General features: G+C 41.4%; 1 protein-coding gene across 2 annotated transcripts in view; it reads right to left on the reverse strand.

Annotated features, from left to right (window-relative positions):
• The window catches only part of USP22 (ubiquitin specific peptidase 22), an 81,252-nt gene that overhangs the window by 37,761 nt on the left and 24,447 nt on the right, over positions 1-19,044 (reverse strand). For both annotated transcript variants that reach the window (XM_056533944.1, XM_056533945.1), the window contains exons 4-6: positions 12,766-12,879; positions 6,520-6,564; positions 5,461-5,562 (exon numbers count right to left, since the gene is read on the reverse strand). In XM_056533944.1, coding sequence (XP_056389919.1) covers positions 5,461-5,562; positions 6,520-6,564; positions 12,766-12,879 — 261 coding nt within the window. The remainder of the gene's footprint in view (positions 1-5,460; positions 5,563-6,519; positions 6,565-12,765; positions 12,880-19,044) is intronic.

Genomic DNA, 19,044 nt, shown 5'->3' on the forward strand with positions numbered 1-19,044 from the left:
ATAGCAGAAAAATTGAAAGTGTAGATTGTGGGAAAATAAATGCATTGATCAAAGAAATTTCTAGATCTAAATATATTGCTCCTGTATGCAGTGTGTAGAGGGATGAAGCTGCCAAATGGATAGCCAAATCCTGTACTTTGGGAACTGGTTATTTCAGTCCTTAGTCTGTAAAATCTCTTTCTGGGGGACACAGACCATGGGTGTAGGCTGCTGTCTCTAGGAGGCTTGACACTATGGCAACAGAAAATCGGCTCCTCCCAGCAGGATATACCCGCCTCCAGGCCACTGAGCTAATCAGTTTTAGCTTCGTGCCTTAAGGAGGTGGACATGGTCTGTGGTTCTCCCAGGTCTCATTTTTTATTTTCCTAGGTTAGGGACGTGTTAGACTTTTTATTCCTTTTTCTTTCCTGTTTTCAGGTGGGGACTCAGGAACATAGTGTTCACTGTTTCCCCATTTGCGATTGAGGGGGCACAGGCATCGTGGATGTACTGTCAACCCCCTCTCGCCAACGGTCAGCGCCTGGGGTTGTACCTCATGGGTCCGGGTCCCCCACTTTTCCCTGCTCGTCTCGCTATTACAGCCCGGCATGATGCAGGTGACAAAAGCTGACTGAAGACTTCATTAGGCAAGTTCTTCAGACTAAGGTGAGTATATTTCCCCTTTTTCCTTAGGTGCTGGATTCTCATCATCTGGAGACCCCAAGTTTGTGGCCCACCTTTTTGTATGGGGGTTAATGGGACTGGCCAGGAGGGTTTTTTCCCTCCTTTCTACCGTCTATGGGGTAAAAGTTTTTATTCTGGGGCTGAGCAGTGGCACATGTATGTGGGCACAGTGTGTATGTGGAGCACGGTATTAGCGTGCCTGCTTTCTGCAGCTGCAACGTATCTGTTACCGCAGGCGCTCCTCCGGCCCGGCCGCACGGCGCAGTTTTACTTTCGTTTTGGCAGTGTAACTGCTGGGCTATAATTACTTTGGCGGCCCGGTGCGCTTAGTCATTGAAACCTCTGAACAAAAAGCATATATTTAGCACTGTGTTTAACATAGCAGCACTTTTGCACTTGGATGCTTCCTAGGGAATACGGTAACATAATTAACATTACAGGGATTCCACGTAAAGGAAACTGGAGGCATAAAGAGAAGCTGCACGTTTGTATATAACAAATTATTACTGATAACGGTGATCTAATGGGATGTTACAACAGTATGTGTTCCCTAACCTAAGCAGTGTTAAATGACTACATAAACGAAATGTAACACCACCTCTCGAAAACATACCAGCACATGCATGACAGCCACTTTTCTTTATTTATAACCAAATAAATTATCCCATGCCCCCCAATTTTAGTATTCGATTCTTCTACTTTGTATCTACCTTTGTGCATCTTCAAGTGACCAAAAATAAATAAATAAACCAGGTTGAACATGTCACATTTACAGGGGCTGCATCTAAATTATTTTCTTGAGGGGCAGAGAAGACCGAAGAGTATAGGCTCTTAATGGGTAAGAAAAACAAATAAAAAGTAGCCCATTGAAGAAATATCAGCAAATTGTGCCCCCTGGTGAAATCCATAAGAAAAGGATTTTGTGGTGAGCACTCAAAATACTGTTTTCTTGCTCGTGTCATTGGGGGCACAGAAAGATGTGGAATACCCTAATTCACTGATTTATGCAGAACTCTACGACCAGGGGAACACAAAATCAAAGGATGCAAAAAAGTTTTGAGAGCTGACCAGAAAGTGAGGTTATACACCTGTAAAAGGAGAGTAGGAATGGTGCAACATGTAAGGGCTCATAAAAAGGTCCAATGGAAAGAACAGCAAGTCAAGAGGAAAGGATCAGCATATTCATGGATGCCATTTTGGAGATTAAAGGAGAGAGATCAACAAAAGGAGGTTGCCCAGCATAGCTTTAAGAGTTACCCCTAGGTGATGTGGAGAAATTCCCCAGAATGGAGAGGACCACTTTCAGACAGAAGGAAGGAACTGTAGGAAGAAGAGTGAGACAAGCTGATGTTTAAAAAAGGGAGTGACCTTATCAAGGACCAAGGGGTCCCAAGAAATTGTGTCGAGAATAAATCACCACATCAGGGAGGGAAATATGGCTAAACCTCTAAAACAATGTCTGAAAAGAGGCATTCCATGAATAAAAAATAAATAAATTATAATGACCAAGTCCTCATTCTTCTGACCTTCAGCATGGTTATAATAGTTCAGAGAAACCACAAGATAGTCATCCATACAGTAATGCTGTCAATGTAGCCACACAGGCTGGTGAGAAACTGATCTCTGAGAAAGCAGGTGGTCTCTGGAAGACAGATGGTAAGAGAAACTGAAGGATAATGTACATGAAAGTTAATATAAAAAAAGTTTGTGTGGTCACATCACACCTGACAAAGCCTGCAAGGAGTCACTAGCATTGTAGGCTCTCTGCCTAGATTTGCCTGGGAATGAAAAAAAAAGGAGATTTTTTTGTGCCAAAGCAGTCCCCTAGGGTGGGAATAACAGCCACTAGAAAAAAAGGGCAAACAGACGGAACCCACTCGTCTGTAAGGCTCGCAAACAAGACCCCAGGCCAGAGACAACCAAGGTCCAGTAACAAAGCTCTCGGAAGATCCCCCATCCCTGGAGATGAGATAGGATTCCAGAACACCAGAGCGGCCAACACGGGAAGTTGGAAGTGCCTGCAGCACCTGAAAGACTTGTACCTGAAGGGGAAGGAAACCCAACAGCCGCGACACACTCTGGGAGACAAACTTCCTTGTCAAGACAAGCAGAAGTGTGGTACAGAAGGACTGTCCACAATGGAAACACTAAGGCCCAAAGAACCAGGAGGGCCAACCGAAAAAGGAAGGCCTGCCACATCAGTTTAGGATAGTGTCCGACACAAGGACTAACCAGAATTGGACCCTAGCCGCCCAAGGAGACCAGAGCACTCCAAAGCAACATCCTGTCAGGACAGAACAAAGGAAAAACAAAAAGGGAACGCAGCAGAGACCCCCGGTACGGGGCACAGGGAGGTCACTCCAGGAGACTGTGGCGTCAGTGTCGCACCATCGACACAGTCAAGGAGAAGTCCCAAGGAGATTGCGACAAAGGATGAAGAGGGCAATGGCCGAACCCAAACAAGTGGCTAGACTGGCTGACGCTGAGCCATTCATGAGCGCTTAAACTCCTTCAAACAGGAGAGTGCCAAGGCTGCAGGAGCAGAGGATAGCGCTCAGAGAAAAAGTTCCCCTAGCGAAGGGGAAAAACCCTAGCACCAACCACGCTAGCTGATCCCCGTACCCCCTGTGGAGGGGGAATTGACAAGTGTGCCAGGCACTGTCGAAGCAGGGAAATGCCGCCTTATGGCAACAGGACAAAAAACTGAATAGACTCCGTCCCGGCCGGTCTCGCCCGGCTGACAGGTGGTGGATTCCCGAGTACACAGAAAACTCCACTTCGAAACCTCCCACAGACAGTGGGGCACAGGACTGCGGCCAAACTTATGGGTGACCCAGTGGTGTAGGAGACCCTGCAGACGAAAACTGGCCCACTGACAGCAGACCCTTGCCTGCAGGAACCTTCAGACCGTTGCACGCAGCAGACACAAGATGGGAGACCGACAGTGGAGGACACTGTGTAGACAACGGTCTGGCGTAAGGAGTGCCCCTGCCAACGCTGGTGATAAGGGAAAACAATCAGCCACTGGAAAGGCAGTGAAGCCTTGAATAGAATCCCAGTCACCCTGGGAGATCGGGTGAGGCTAAGGAGGCATGGTTGGTATCCCCTTCACCCAGCATAGGGTCCACAGGACACGCCAGGTCACTTCAACGGACATCGCGCTGAGACTAAGAGAGCCCAGACCCCATTAAACATTGGTCCAAAGACCCTTTAAACTGGCCCCACAAGAGTAAGTCCATAAGTGACTGCTATGAAAGACAAGGAAAATATTAACCCCTTAAGTCCTGTGTGGGGAGGGGGGGGGGGTTTACATACTCACCTAGAGACGTCTTCAGCCAGCATTTTAGTCACCTGCATCACTTCATGCTGCTACAGCCCAAGTCGAGCAGGGAAAATAGGGGGATCTGGACCCACGGTGCAACCCCAGGCTGTGGCCGTTGACAGGAAGGGGTTATCGGTGCAAACTCTTATGACCCGTGCCCCTTAGCCACATATTGGTGAATCGGTAGCGCCATGCTCCTGAACCCCCACCTGAAAAAGGGAAACAAAAAGATAAAAACCTAACTAAACAGCCCTTACTGGAAAATAAAAAAGACCAGGTCTGGAGAGCTCCCAGACCTGTGTCTTGCCTCCTAACTAACACTAGCTAAAACTGATTACCTCACTGCAGGCGAGCGGGTATATCCGGCCAGGGAGGAGCCGACTTTGCTTTCTAGGGTCAGCGCCTCCTAGTGGCAAGAGCATATACCAATCAGTAAGGTGTCCCCCAATGAAGAAGCGACCGAGAAATGTACATTAGAAGTTTATCCCAGGGAACAACCAGAGTCTACTGAGGTAATGAAGGAACCATGCACCTGAACCAAAGGTGGTCTGTTAAACAAGGCCACTATTCAGTATATTACCAGTTGCATGAGGGACACAGTAAGAAAATAGCTCTGAACCAACATAAAAACCTGACCGAGGTAACTTCGAGGGGCTGAGGGTCACCTAAATGGTATGCAACTGTGGTGGTATTGTTAAACTGGATAGAATTGGACACATCTTGTAGGACAATACAGAGAATAAAAGGCATGGAGCAGTCCAGTGGAATGGATGGTAAGGAGAGCATCTAGTGGTGTGCAAAAAGTTTAGGGTTCTGCAAGAACAACGGAAGGAGTTTGTATTGAAGGCAGTGGTAGCGGGGTGGGTACCGCACACTGTTAGAAACTCTCACCTAGAAAAGCAATACTTCCTTCCCTTCTTAGGATCATGTTTTCCAAGTTTAGACCACTCCAGTGTACTTTTCTCTGGACAGAAGGATTAATGATGGAGAATAAACTGGAATGTAGGTGACCATGCAGTGCTCGTGCTCGTCCTGTTTGCCTTCTTTAAGCCAGGGTCTCAAAATTGCAGCGTGGTTCACAGGGTTTGCCCTGCTCAGGGAGAAGAGAAACAAGTAGACATAGTTGTCTTTGTTTATCAAAAAGAAAAAAAAAAAGAGGGGGAAACCTAGAAGAAAATGCAGAAACCAGCAGAAATGCATGAGTGCCTGCCTTATCAAACACTAAGCTAAAAAACTGATTAGCACAGTGTCTGCAGGGTGTAGCATAGCCTGTGTGGGTGGAGCCATCACTTTGCCTAGTATCACCTCTTAGTGGAAGCAGCCTAGAACCAGTCTTCTGTGCCCCCTGCCCCCAAAATGACCTGAGCAAGAAAGACTAAGATTTTGCTCTAGCCATAGAAGGCCAAAAACAACCCACAGTCATGAGTTACATTCATTCTTCACAAGTAACAAACGCACTTTACTGGTCTACTTACCAATGGTGCAGTTTGTGGTTATTTTCCTTCTCTTGGGGTTATGTCGTAACAGCTCTAGCTCCCTCTTTGTTGGCTCCCAGGTTGAATACTTTTCTCCAACACCTAAGTAAAACATAGATCTGTATAAAAAAAACTATATAAATTAGGCTTTGGAGCCCACTAGATGTTCCTTTTGGATGACCCCACAGCACCCCCCACCCCCAGGGCCTGTTTATAAGGAGAGGTAGAAGGGGTAACAAGCATAGATAGAAGTGTGACTAACTGGTGAAGAGGCCAAACTGTGGTGGTGCGCACTTGTCTCCATGGCCAGTCAGTCTGGTATGTAAACAATGTAGATCCAAGAACTTACTAGCTAGTAGCTACACTGTTTGCACAACCCTCACTATACCAACAGTTTAACACTAGAGTTGAATGTCAAAGGTTCTTGTGGAGTATTCACTAGTTCTATTTGTTGACTACTCTACAAGAAACTTTTACATAGAGCTCTAGTGTTAGACTGTGCAGGCTGTGCAAACGGCATAGCTATTAGCTAGTAAGTCAGGGAGCTACCTTGTTTATGCAACCAGAGTTCTGAAGATAGCATAGCAGGAGTAGAGCTACTCGGAGAGTCAGACTGACCGGTCAGGGAGATCAGTGCAAGCAGCAGTAATGCCCCCTCCTCTCTGCTCGATTGCAAAGTAGTGGGAACTATTGCCGAGACTCAACCAGATTAAAACTGGATGAATAAAGGTCAAATTATGAAAAAAGACAAACAGCACTGCAATGATCACTATCGCTGACAGGGAAAGCCTTATTCATTTTCTTCCTTTCGAACTCAAGACAGGCACACTAAAAATGAAAGAAGCAATCCGAGTGGGTGCTATCAGCAACTGCACCACTCTTCTACATGGGTTGTGATCAATTTCCCCTTTTGTTTTAGGCTGATGTAAGCTGGAAGTAATAAGGGGCAGTCTTCAAGTCTTCAACAGTAGTGAAACTTGCCACTAAGACATCCCTGCTGCTGCTGTTACACAAATGCTCCTACACCGTTTCGAAAAGCTAAAAAAGACATTATCTTACCTGTCATTGCATACTGGTAAGGAGAGACCAAGGTTGGAGCAAAGGCTACGAAAAAAATAAAAATAAAGTAATGTTATTTAGAAGTAATTTGTAACAAAATCTTTGGTTGCTTAATATCTCCCTTCTCCCACAGCTTCCAGTGAACATAAGGAATCTGTTACAGGGTTTTATGCTGCCCAAACCATGGGCAGCATAACAGGTGCATAAAGCAGTCCAGAAGGCTCCACTTCGCCAGTCAAGTGCTAACACACCTATACCTACAAGTGTAAGACACTCCACAAATTCAAGGCGAAGAAGAGCCTCCAGGACTCCAACAACTAGTTAGCCAGGTCCTGGCTGCATTTTTAAACTACAATTTCTCAGAAAACTTCAAAGAGTTTCAGCGTAAATCATAGTGTATCAGGATCCAGCTCCCAACACCTGCATTATGCTACCTGTGGTTTGGGCTGCACAAAACTGGTGACAAATTCCCTTTAAGTCTCTTCAACATAGATGTTATTGTAATTGACTGAAAATTTTCCAAGAGTAATTCTGCTGTGTGCACAGAGTGTTTTTGGCATTTTTTTTGCCTTTTTGTGCCCTTATTTTAGCTATATTTGCAGCCCCTTTTGGCTGTAACAAAAAGTTATAGCCCAAAGTTATAGCCCACAATCCTCCAGCCAAAAACGAGGATGGGGCACTGCGTGTGTATTCATTTTACACCTGTAAAATAAACTGTTTTACTATTGCATTCAACAGAACTCAACACTAATTATTAAAATACACAGCGCTCTATGATGCCACCTGTTTGTATCATAAAACGTCTTGAATAATGATTAGCCGGGCCGAGAGCCGAAGAAACAGCGCTGATGTCACAGTGCCCGAAGGCTGGATCGTAACCCCACCGTGCCACTTACTGCTAATATGCATATTCAGAAAGGAGATAGATGAACAGAGCAAAGGATGCAGGCATTGTAAGCATAATTTTATTCTCAGCGTCACCCGTACTACCAGGCAGTACCACTAGTTTGTGCGGGTGACTATTCTGACAGTTTTCCTTTAAATAGATGTAAATTTACAAAAACCTTTACAAATTTTTTTTGCCACCAGTTGATTTAACAAAAATAACTAAAAAATCCCTTCCAGAGCACCCCTATATGTGCCAAAACACTTGTTTTTGTGAGACCTCATTGTGCGCAGAGCTTAAAAATAAAACTCACCAGGACAGGTTAAAAAGGAATAGAAAAACACAGGTAATTTCTTTACCAAACTGTTCTGTCTACAGGTTGGGTGTGGCATTACAACTTGGCTCCATTCACTTCAATAGAACTAAACTGCAGAACCACATCCAACCTGAAGACGGACTGAGCATTTTTGGAAAGAAATTATGTGTTATTTTTGATAACCCCTTTAACATTTATAACTTGGAATTAAGATGAGAAAGAGGGGATATGATAGAAACTTTTAAATACAAAGAGAATAAACACCGTAAAAGGAGGAAAGTATTATTTAAAAAGAAAAACCACCACAAGGACAGTTTTAAATGAAAAGGGGTTAGCCAGGAATGGAAAAACACAGCTACTTGCTTTCAAAAACAGCTCCCTGTCTGTCTCCAGGTTGGGTGTGGTTCTGCAGCTCAATTCTATTGAAGCGAATGGAGCCAAGTTGTAAAACCACACCCAGCCTGGAGACAGACAAGGAGCTGTCTTTGAGAAGAAATTAGCTGGGGTTTTTTTTATTCCTGGATAAACTCTTTAAAAGGGGCAAAGGCTTATGCAGTAATATCAGGAAGTATTACTTTACTGAGAGTAGTGGATGCCTGGAATAGCCTTCCTGTACAAGTGGCCGCTGCAAATACAGTGAAGTTTAAGCATGCATGGGATAGACATAAGGCTATCCTTCATATAAGATAGAGACAAGTAATATTTATAGTATTTAGAAATATTGGGCAGACTAGATGGGCCACATGGTTCTTATCGGCCAACACCTACTATGTTTGTTTCCAAGTTAACATTTTTCATTTGTATTCTAGCGTACATGAGATTCTGATGTGTTCATTTTCACCATTATTTTTTTTTTCACCATTTTTTTTATTTTATTTTTTTATCTGTAATACCTGATAACATGGGAGAAACTATTTCATAGATTGGTACCTACTTTATAATTTTTATGGTTTATCACATTTAGTCTATGTTAACACACTTATCAAGCCTCAATTTGATCTGTAGGTACACAGTAGGAAAAACTGACCACCAGCTAACAAAAATTGTAAAAAAGGCACAAGACAGTGTGAACATAGTCTTACATCATAAAATATTTTTTGTTCATATATTTGTGAGAGATTGACCAAAACCTGGGCATAGGAACAATTGCCCATAGCAGCCAACCAGATTGCTTCTTTCATTTTTAAAAAGGCCTATGGAAAATAAAAGCAGCAATCTGATTGGTTGCTATGGGCAACTGGTCAACTTTTCCTCTGCACAGATTTTGATAAATCTCCCCCATTGTGACTGTGCAACGGCTTATTGCGCACAGGAGGCCTGCAGGGTGAATTTGAATGTTCATTGGCGCTGGTCACGTGAGCACTTGAGCCTATGTGGGCTCATGTGACCAGCGCCAATAAATATTCTAATTCACTCGGCGGGCCTGCCTCGTGTGCGCAATTCAGTAGGGATAGAAGGGATCTTCAGAGGGACACTGCTCCGGACAACAGGTACATATTTAACTCATTGACCCCTCATCTGTCTCCTGTTCACCCACACTAACCCAGCATATTGGGTTTAGTGTGGGTGAACAGGATGACCGTTTTCCTTTAACAAAAAGCAGTAGTTTTTGTTTTTCCTTCAGTCACTGTACAGGTTAATTGTGAGTTTTCTAGTTTTTTTACACTCCGCGATACCAAGTTATTCCTTGAATTACACTTTTTTGGGGTCAGCTGTATAGAACCAGAACACCACTATAGCCTTCATTAACCCCTCACCTCAAAAACTTCACTTTTAGCAGTAAATTGTGATTTTAATTAGCACTCCTAACCGCTGGGTCATGAATGTGTATAAAATTTCGTTAGCCTTTATAAGGTCTGTTCACACTGCAGGTGTGTCTGCCCTAGGCAGGACATCCACTGATGAGTACTGATAGCCGTTTGTGTGTTTCAAACAGCAATAGCTTATTTCAATTGGTCATCGGTACCATTGGCAAGAGTACCTTAATACCAAAAAGAATGGTGATGTTAAGCTGGTGTGCACTTAGGCCACTGATCTTGGAGTATCAGTAGTGCAGCTTTGTATATATATTGGCGTCAGTGTCCAATACTGAGGAAAACCCATTGGGGATATCAAAGCTGTCTATATCCCACATCAATATAGACCAAACTACAGAGGGTTAGGCCGGTCTATTGTGCGCCTAATTTATCAAAAGGTAAACCTCTCTTCATAAATTCTGTGCACAGACTTCAGGATCTATGCTTTAGACTATAATTAAACCTGCTCCAGCATGGTCTGACATTTCAGTGTACTTTCAGCCGATGCGACTTGTCGCAGAAAAGTCGCTTTTGATAAATTCAGCACCAATTAATCTTTCCGTCTAAAATAGACTAGAATGCACTAAAATAGACTCGAATGCACTAAAATAGACTCGAATGCACTAAAATAGACTCGAATGCACTAAAATAGACTCGAATGCACTAAAATAGACTCGAATGCACTAAAATAGACTCGAATGCACTAAAATAGACTCGAATGCACTAAAATAGACTAGAATGCACTAAAATAGACTAGAATGCATCATGTTCTAAAAATCCTCTAGAGTAAAAAGTCGCACATAGACTGCAAATTTTTGTGCGACAAATTTAGACAGGAAAAAAAACAGTCTAAATCCTTTGATAAAATATCCCCATTGTGCTTAGGTGGTGTGTTTTTCATCCCGCTACTATTTCACCTTTTATGAGTAACTAGTTTTATGAAGTGAGGGGCTCTAGTGGCCCCCCCCCCCCCCCCCCCCCCCCACACACACACACACACACAGTGGGCAATTTTTTTTTGTCGCAACAGCTTTATATAACCCGAGACGAAAACTGCCTTTGTTGCCCATGGCAACCGGAACTCTGATTTAATTTTACCAGAGCAATTTGAGAAATGAAAGCTGATCGGTAATTGGTATCTATGGGCGAATATATTTCTGTCTTAGGCTTTATAATCTTGGCCATAGTATCTGAAAGTTTTAAGATATGTTCACACACCTTTTTGAGCCTTACTTTCAGCAGTCTATCCAAAGCTTTCAGAGGTTTCCTACTTTTGGTCGGTTTTTCGCAGCAGTTTATGGCATGGCTCCAAATAAGACACAAATAGTATGTGAACAAAGCCTAATCCTTTGGTTTCCTGGAGGCTGGTCAGGGGGTTCTATTGGAAAATAAGTTTTGATAAATGTCCCCTTATTTCTATACAGTAATGCTTTACCAGCCCCTACAATAAGCTTTAAGAAATGGGAGTAGTCACTATTGTGAAATAAATGACGTGCAGGTCAAACATTTCTGTAGTGAAGAGGGCAGACAAAAGCTGGAATATCCTCTTCTAAACAAAAGTTAAGAGGTGTCAAGGAGAAAATAGAATAACTCCTATAATTGTGGCCTAAACTAAGGGTGTTGATGCTTTTATGTGACTGTTTAAGCTGATTGCACCACAGGCAGAATGCCCTTTCTAGGGTCACATATTGCTAAAAAAGTGTTAATGAATACTAAAAAAAAAAATATATAATAATTCCCACACACAGCCATATAAACAATATGCATTTATTTTATTTGGTTGGGAGGTGCATTTTTGTGTTTTATTTAAGGTGGAGTGGTTGCCACCTTCTGACCGTGCACCTCTCCAAACCTGCCCTAGGTAAGTTTGAATAGAGCAAAGGATAGCTGTCCTGAGCGAATTTTGTAGGCCCAAAGCCCACAAGAGAAGAGTGTTTAATCTTAGGGACTCATCGGAAACTAGGCCACCTCATGTTGATGACAACCATAAATACGTTTTTTTTTTTCCTCCTGCTTTGAGGAGTCCGTACTTTGTTTTTTCACAAAATAAAATCGAGGTAGCAGACTCTAGGGTATGCCTGTTACTCCAGATAACATTTTTAAGGAATTGATGTGATACAGTTCCATATAGCATAATTCAGGATGTGTTTTAGAGAGGTGGAGCTGCTTTTTTAAGCAATCATCCACAAAAATAAAGTACACGCATTCTATGCTCGTATACCACCTTCATGTTTGCTGAAAAGATAACCCTACAGCCTTTAAATATGGTCTCTTGGCCTGACCTGTCATAGGATCAAATACTGTACATTTTGATAGCTAGCTAAACTGTTGGGTAGAAAGAAAATCTTATCTACGCAGCCTAAGGGTGATACAAGACAGATCTAAGGCAACACTCTACAGAGGTGTTTGGTACATTGTATATATGTTATAGTCTCCTATGGTCCAGATGCAGCATTCCAGTCACAACTGCAATCCTTGGTGTAGATGCAATGCCTTTGCATGGAGGTTGCCATGGCAGCACGATGACGTAGCCAGGATTTCATCTACCAAGAGGAACAAGACCAAGGTATTGAGGTGGTCTAAAATTCTAAGGACAAAGCAGAGCTACATCTAATGCAGTCTATAGCTGGGAATTATTCTGAGCCTTTTTATCCTCTCTATTTGGACCAGTGTTTCCCAACCAGGGTGCCATCAGCTGTTGTAGAAAATTCAAGTCCCAGCATACCTGCACAGCCTTTAGCTGTCTATGCATGCTGGAAGTTGCAGTTGTGTAACAGCTGGAGGCATTCTTGTAGGGAAATACTGATTTAGACTAAGGTCCCTTATATGTTTACTATAACTAAGGAGATCAAGTACAAATGCTGACAAGTGGCTCTAGTATTATATGCGATGCAGCACATCTATTAGACCTTACTCACTAGAGAGGCTGGATGTGTTATACCACTCACATGCAGTGTCCAATGGCTGCACAATATTTCCAGTAACACCGCAATTCTACTGGAAAAATGACATATGACATAAAGGAGGTGTTTCATGTTTGTGGCAGCTGCTGCATGGGAAACTGACAAAGTAAATCTGGAATTTTGCTGTAAGTGTCAGATTGAGTTCCAGGCTAGTTGTGGAAATGTTTGTGCAGCAATCCTAGCACATGGTACAGAACAAAAGAACGATGACTTGGCCAACTGGCCATTACCTTGATGCCTTACTGTTTTTGACTACATACTGTACTTCTATCCAGAGGCACAAACCTTGCATTTTCCAAGCCTTTCTTTGTTCTTCTTTGGCAACTTGCTCCATGTCTTTATCATATATGTAGTCTTGACACATAAAGCAGTATATACCCCCATACAACAAATCTATGGCTGCAAAAAAAAAAAAAAAAAAAAAAAGAAAGTTTATGTATAGTGGAGGGGGAAAAAAAATGTAAACATTAACTTTTTTTTTATAAAAAAAAAGTAAAAACAAACACCTTTAATTATTTCAGGTTTCTTGTGACATATTGGAAGAGATCAACAGTGGCATGAAATGCTGTAACTTAAAGGGAAGGGTATTTAGAAATCTACTGTTTAAACCAACCACTAGGTATGAAGTGCAATCCTCAGAGTGCTTTATAGAGCAGGACTAGGGTGTACAAAGTTACATTCAGTGTCTTAAATGGGTTAAAAAAAATTCTAACATACTAAAAGTAAATGTACACCCTAGTCCTGCTCTATGAAGCACGTTGAGGAGTCGAGTTTGTCATTTTACATTATCTTAAAAAAAAAAATTTATATTAATATATATTTATATTTATTTATTTCCAGAAATAATAGGGCGGCACTGCAGCGATCCAAAGTACAAAAAGTAAGTTTTATTCACCCGATCGTGAAGCAACGTTTCAACCTTCTCAATGAGGTCTTTCTCAAGCATGCTTGAGAAAGACCTCATTGAGAAGGTTGAAACATTGCTTAACAATTGGGTGAATTAAATTTACTTTTTGTACTTTGGATCGCTGGAGTGCCGCCCTATTATTTCTGGAACTGCATTTGTTTGGGACATTTTGGTCAAGTCCAACATAGGACTGAGCACCCGCCTGGATCCCAGGATCTGAATCCATACACAAAAAATATAAATAATAATAATATATATATATATATATATATATATATATATATATATATACACACACACACACATACATACACACAAACACACATTTATTTTTTATTAGCTGTGCACCCCTCCCCTTTTTCACAGGTGGTGCTTTAAGTTGTTAATGGATCCAGCATGTCACCCAGTCACAGGCTATATGCCCAGCAGAGGTGAGTGTTAGGCTCAGAATTTGTGCTAGGGTCCCATCCTAAATGAGGCCACCTCCCCGTTTTGATCAAAAAGTGCACTAAGAGCCTCAATTTTGTGACCAATGTGTGCTGCAATCCTCTTTTTGTACAAAAAAAATAGAAAATAAATAATATATAAATATTATATATTTTTTTTTTTTTTTTTTTTATAAATATTTATATGAAAAGGGGTGTGATTCAAATTAGGGACCAGGCTTATTCACATTTGTTAACATACATGTGATATCACCACATGCATAAGTGTTAGAACTTTTGAAATATAAGGTTAATTAAAACTGCATGGTCAAGGGTATTTAAAAAAAAAAAAAAAAAAAAAAAAAAATGGATACCAAAGTCTAGAATTGCATATTTTTGGTCACTTCATAAAGGAGAGAAAGAAAAAAAAATTAATAAATAGTGTGTGTGGTGAATTAAAGTCAGAAGAGAAAAATGTTAAAGGGGTACTCCACTGGCCAGTGCTCAGAAATGTTCCGAACGCTGTTTTCGCACTGATTTTCCCTCAATTTTAAAAATCCTTGCAGTTTTCATTCTGACCACTAAACCAAACATTAAGCTGACAATTCTAGTTTCGTATAGATCACTTTTCAGCAGTGTCCTCCTCAGACAGGAATACAGTAAAAAGGTGACCCAGTAGATAGGCAGGACAAAATCTAAAGCGCACAGCTCAGCCTTCCATCTCCCTGTGGAATAACCTCTGATTAGGTCACAGATCATGCCCAAAAACCTTTCCTAATCATTTCAGCTCAGGGTCAGCTCCATGAACATTGCCTATAAAGGGCTGCACGATATATATCGCAAAAGCAATAGAATCGCAGTTTTTGCGATATAGCGGGGGGGAGAGAGAATGCGACAAGATGGGGGGGGGGAGAGAATGCGACAAGATGGGGGGGAGAGAGAATGCGACAAGATGATGGGGGGGGGGGGGGGGGGGGGGGGGAGAGAATGCAACAAGATGGTGGGGAGGAGAATGTGGCGGGGGGGAATGTCATGGGAGAAGATGTGACCATGAGGGGAGAATGTGACAGGAAGGAAATAGAAATTAAATGGGGCGATGTGAAATGGGTGGTGGGCATAGAATGGGTGGATAGTTGTAAAATGGAGGAGATTGGACATGAAATGGCGGGATTTCACCATTTATTTATTAGAAATCCCAATATTTAGGCCCATAAATGCAATCGCACATTTTGCCCATATCATGCAGCCCTATTGCCTATGTTCATGGTGCTTACTGTAAAGCATCTCTTCAGTCTGTTAAAAACCAACTCTGGGAAGATGGCTTCCCACATAATGTACTAAAAATATAAAAGAAAAGTCAGGAAATTGCAGAAGAAAATTTAAAGCACAACATTCTGTACCAAATCTATCTACTGAACTGTAGTGGAGCAAATATCACTTCACTTTGTCTATTCACTGTATAATAGTGATGGAAAAAAGCAAACATTGGTCAGGTAAGTGATTTTTCTTCTCCTAGTGCCTAGCAACACAACATGTGCCGCAACATGCAAAGATAACAGATTAATATGAAGGAACATCTGTATAAATTATTCCTTTAACACCCAATTGGTAGGCCTCTGCTTACAGAAGCTATCCAACCATAAATGGCATACCATGTCTACGCAGGTACACAAGAACTCTATTCTTCAACATGGTTGCTTAGCTAATTAAAGGGCATCTAACTGCAACAGCTAGTAAATAATGCTCTTTTTCCAATCTATTTCCTAAAGGTAATTTAAATTTTATTTTTATTTTTACATGTTTATGGGAGCTGCCATCTTGCCTGTGCTGTTTAACAGCATTTAGCTATATGCTTTACAGCAGGATCCATGTACTAGAAAAAGCAACAGACAGGGCCTGTCCCCTTCAGAGGTCATTCTACAGGGAGGAGGGGGGACTCTGCTTTGATTGATGATAGATTCTGTGGTATCCCTCTACTGGTGTCACCTTTCACTGTGCTCCTTTCACTGGACTCTCCCCGCACGGTCAATGGCCCATGTAAAGAAAAATTCCAAAGTCCAAAATAGCGTATTTGTCACTTTTTATACCAATTAAAAAGCGATCAAAAAGTCAGATCAAAACAAAAATGTACCAATAAAAACTTTGGATCACGGCACAAAAAACTGAGCCCTCACAACCATGTATGCGGAAATTTTTTTAAAAAAAGTTAGGGGTCATAAGGACATTTTTAAACGTATTAATTTCTGTGCATGTAGTTAGGATTAGTAGGGTAACATTCTAATCGTATGGACCTACAGAACATAAGGTATCCTTTTTACCGAAAAATGCACTGCATAGAAATGGAACCCCCCAAAAGTTACACAATAGCGTTTCTTCAATTTTGTCCCACAATTTTTTTTTGCTTTCGCATTAGATTTTTGGGTAAAATGACTGATGTCATTACAAAGTAGAATTGGTGGCGCAAAAAAACAAGCCATCGTATGGGTCTGTAGGTGCAAAAGTCAGGGTTCTGATTTTTAAAAGCTAAGGAGGAAAAACAAAAGTGCAAAAACAGAAGAGAGCTCAGTCCTTAAGGGGTTATGGATGGGGCACAACGGCAGTGTGAAAGTAGACTTAGGGTAGGGTCACACACAGCGTATACGCTGCTTTTCTATGCTAGCAAAGCCTATGAGTGTAATAAACACCCATAGACTTCTAGCAGTGAAATACGCAGCATATGTGCTTCATGACCCTACCTACCTTAAACCCCTTAAGGACGCAGAACGTAAATGTACGTCCTGGTGAGGTGGTACTTAACGCACCAGGACGTACATTTACGTCCTATGCATAACCTATGCATGATCGCAGCCAGGGACCCGCCGGCAATGGCCGACGCCCGCGATCTTGCGGGCGTCCGCCATTAATCCCTCAGGTGCCGGGATCAATACAGATCCCGGCATCTGCGGCAGTTCGCGATTTGAATGAATGATCGGATCGTCCGCAGCGCTGCTGCAGGGATCCGATCATTCATAACGCCGCACGGAGGTCCCCTCTCCTGCCTCCGTCCGGCTCCCGCCATCTCCTGCTCTGGTCTGTGATCAAGCAGACCAGAGCAGAAGATGACCGAAAACACTGATCTGTTCTATGTCCTATACATAGAACAGATCAGTATTAGCAATCATGGTATTGCTATGAATAGTCCCCTATTCAAGTGTAAAAAAAAAATTTAAAAAAAATTTAAAAAAAATGTAAAAGTAAAAAAAAAAGTGAAAAATCCCCTCCCCCAATAAAAAAGTAAAACGTCCGTTTTTTCCTATTTTACCCCCAAAAAGCGTAAAATTTTTTTTTTATAGACATATTTGGTATCGCCGCGTGCGTAAATGTCCGAACTATTAAAATAAAATGTTAATGATCCCGTACGGTGAACGGCGTGAACGAAAAAAAAAAAAAAAAAAGTCCAAAATTCCTACTTTTGTAATACATTTTATTAAAAAAAACAAAAAATGTATTAAAAGCTTTTCATATGCAAATGTGGTATCAAAAAAAAGTACAGATCATGGCACAAAAAATGAGCCCCCATACCGCCACTTATACGGAAAAATAAAAAAGTTAGAGGTCATCAAAATAAAGGGATTATAAACGTACTAATTTGGTTAAAAAGTTTGTGATTTTTTTAAGCGCAACAATATAAAAGTATGTAATAATGGGTATCATTTTAATCGTATTGACCCTCAGAATGAAGAACACACGTCATTTTTACCATAAATTGTACGGCGTGAAAACGAAACCTTCCAAAATTAGCAAAATTGCGTTTTTCGTTTTAATTTCCCCACAAAAATAGTGTTTTTAGGTTGCGCCATACATTTTATGATATAATGAGTGATGTCATTACAAAGGACAACTGGTCGCGCAAAAAACAAGCCCTCATACTAGTCTGTGGATGAAAATATAAAAGAGTTATGATTTTTAGAAGGCGAGGAGGAAAAAATGAAAACGTAAAAATTAAATTGTCTGAGTCCTTAAGGCCAAAATGGGCTGAGTCCTTAAGGGGTTAAGGACAGTTATTTATTTGTATTTTTTCCTCCTCACCTTTTAAGAGGCATAACTTACTTGCCAACCATTGACCCATATGAAAGGGCTTTTTTTGCAGGACCAATTCCTTAAGGACGCAGGGTTTTTCAGTTTTTGCACTTTAGTTTTTTCCTCCTTACCTTTTAAAAATCATAACCCTTTAAATTTTACGCCTAAAAATCCATATTATGGCTTATTTTTTGCGTCAACAATTCTACTTTGCAGTGACAGTCATTTTACCCAAAAATTCACGTTGAAATGGAAAAAAATAAATAAATAAAAAATCATTGTGTGACAAAATTTAAAGAAAAAAAAAATGCCATTTTGTAACTTTTGGGGGTTTCCGTTTCTACGCAGTGCATATTTCGGTAAAAATTACACATTCTGTAGGTCCATACGATTAAAATATTACCCTACTTATATAGGTTTCATTTTGTCGTACTTCTGGAAAAAAAATCATAACTACATGCAGGAAAATTTATAAGTAAAAATGTCCTCTTCTGACCCCTATAACTTTTTTATTGTTCCACGTACAGGGCAGTATGAGGGCTCATTTTTTCGCTGCGATCTGAAGTTTTTATCGGTACCATTCTTGTTTTGATCGGACTTTTTGATCACTTTTTATTCATTTTTTTAATGGTATGAAAAGTGACCAAAAATACGCTTTTTTGGACTTTGGAATTTTTTTACATGTATGCCATTGACCGTGCGGATTAATTATATATTTTTATAGTTCAGACATTTACGCACGTGGTGATACCACATATGTTTATTTATACTGTTTTATTTTTTTATGGGAAAAGGGGGGTGATTCAAACTTATTAGGGAAGGGGTTAAATGACCTTTATTAACACTTTTTTTTAGCTCCCATAGGGACCTATAACACTGCACACACTGATCTTTTACACAGATCACTGGTGTGCATTAACATGCCTGTGATCAGTGTTATCGGCGCTTGACTGCTCCTGCCTGGATCTCTGGCACGGAGCAGTCATTCGTCGATAGGACACCAAGGAGGCAGGTAAGGGCCGTCCCGGACAGCCCGACTGAGCAGCCGGGATACTTACAGGTCAGCTTTGATCGCCGCGTCTGAAGGGTTAATACAGGGCATCACCGCGATCGGTGATGTCCTGTATTAGCCGCGGGTCCCGGCCGTTGATAGCCGCTGGAACAGACCCGATA

Source organism: Hyla sarda, chromosome 8 (genome assembly GCF_029499605.1).
Source record: "Hyla sarda isolate aHylSar1 chromosome 8, aHylSar1.hap1, whole genome shotgun sequence".
Classification (NCBI taxonomy): domain Eukaryota; kingdom Metazoa; phylum Chordata; class Amphibia; order Anura; family Hylidae; genus Hyla; species Hyla sarda.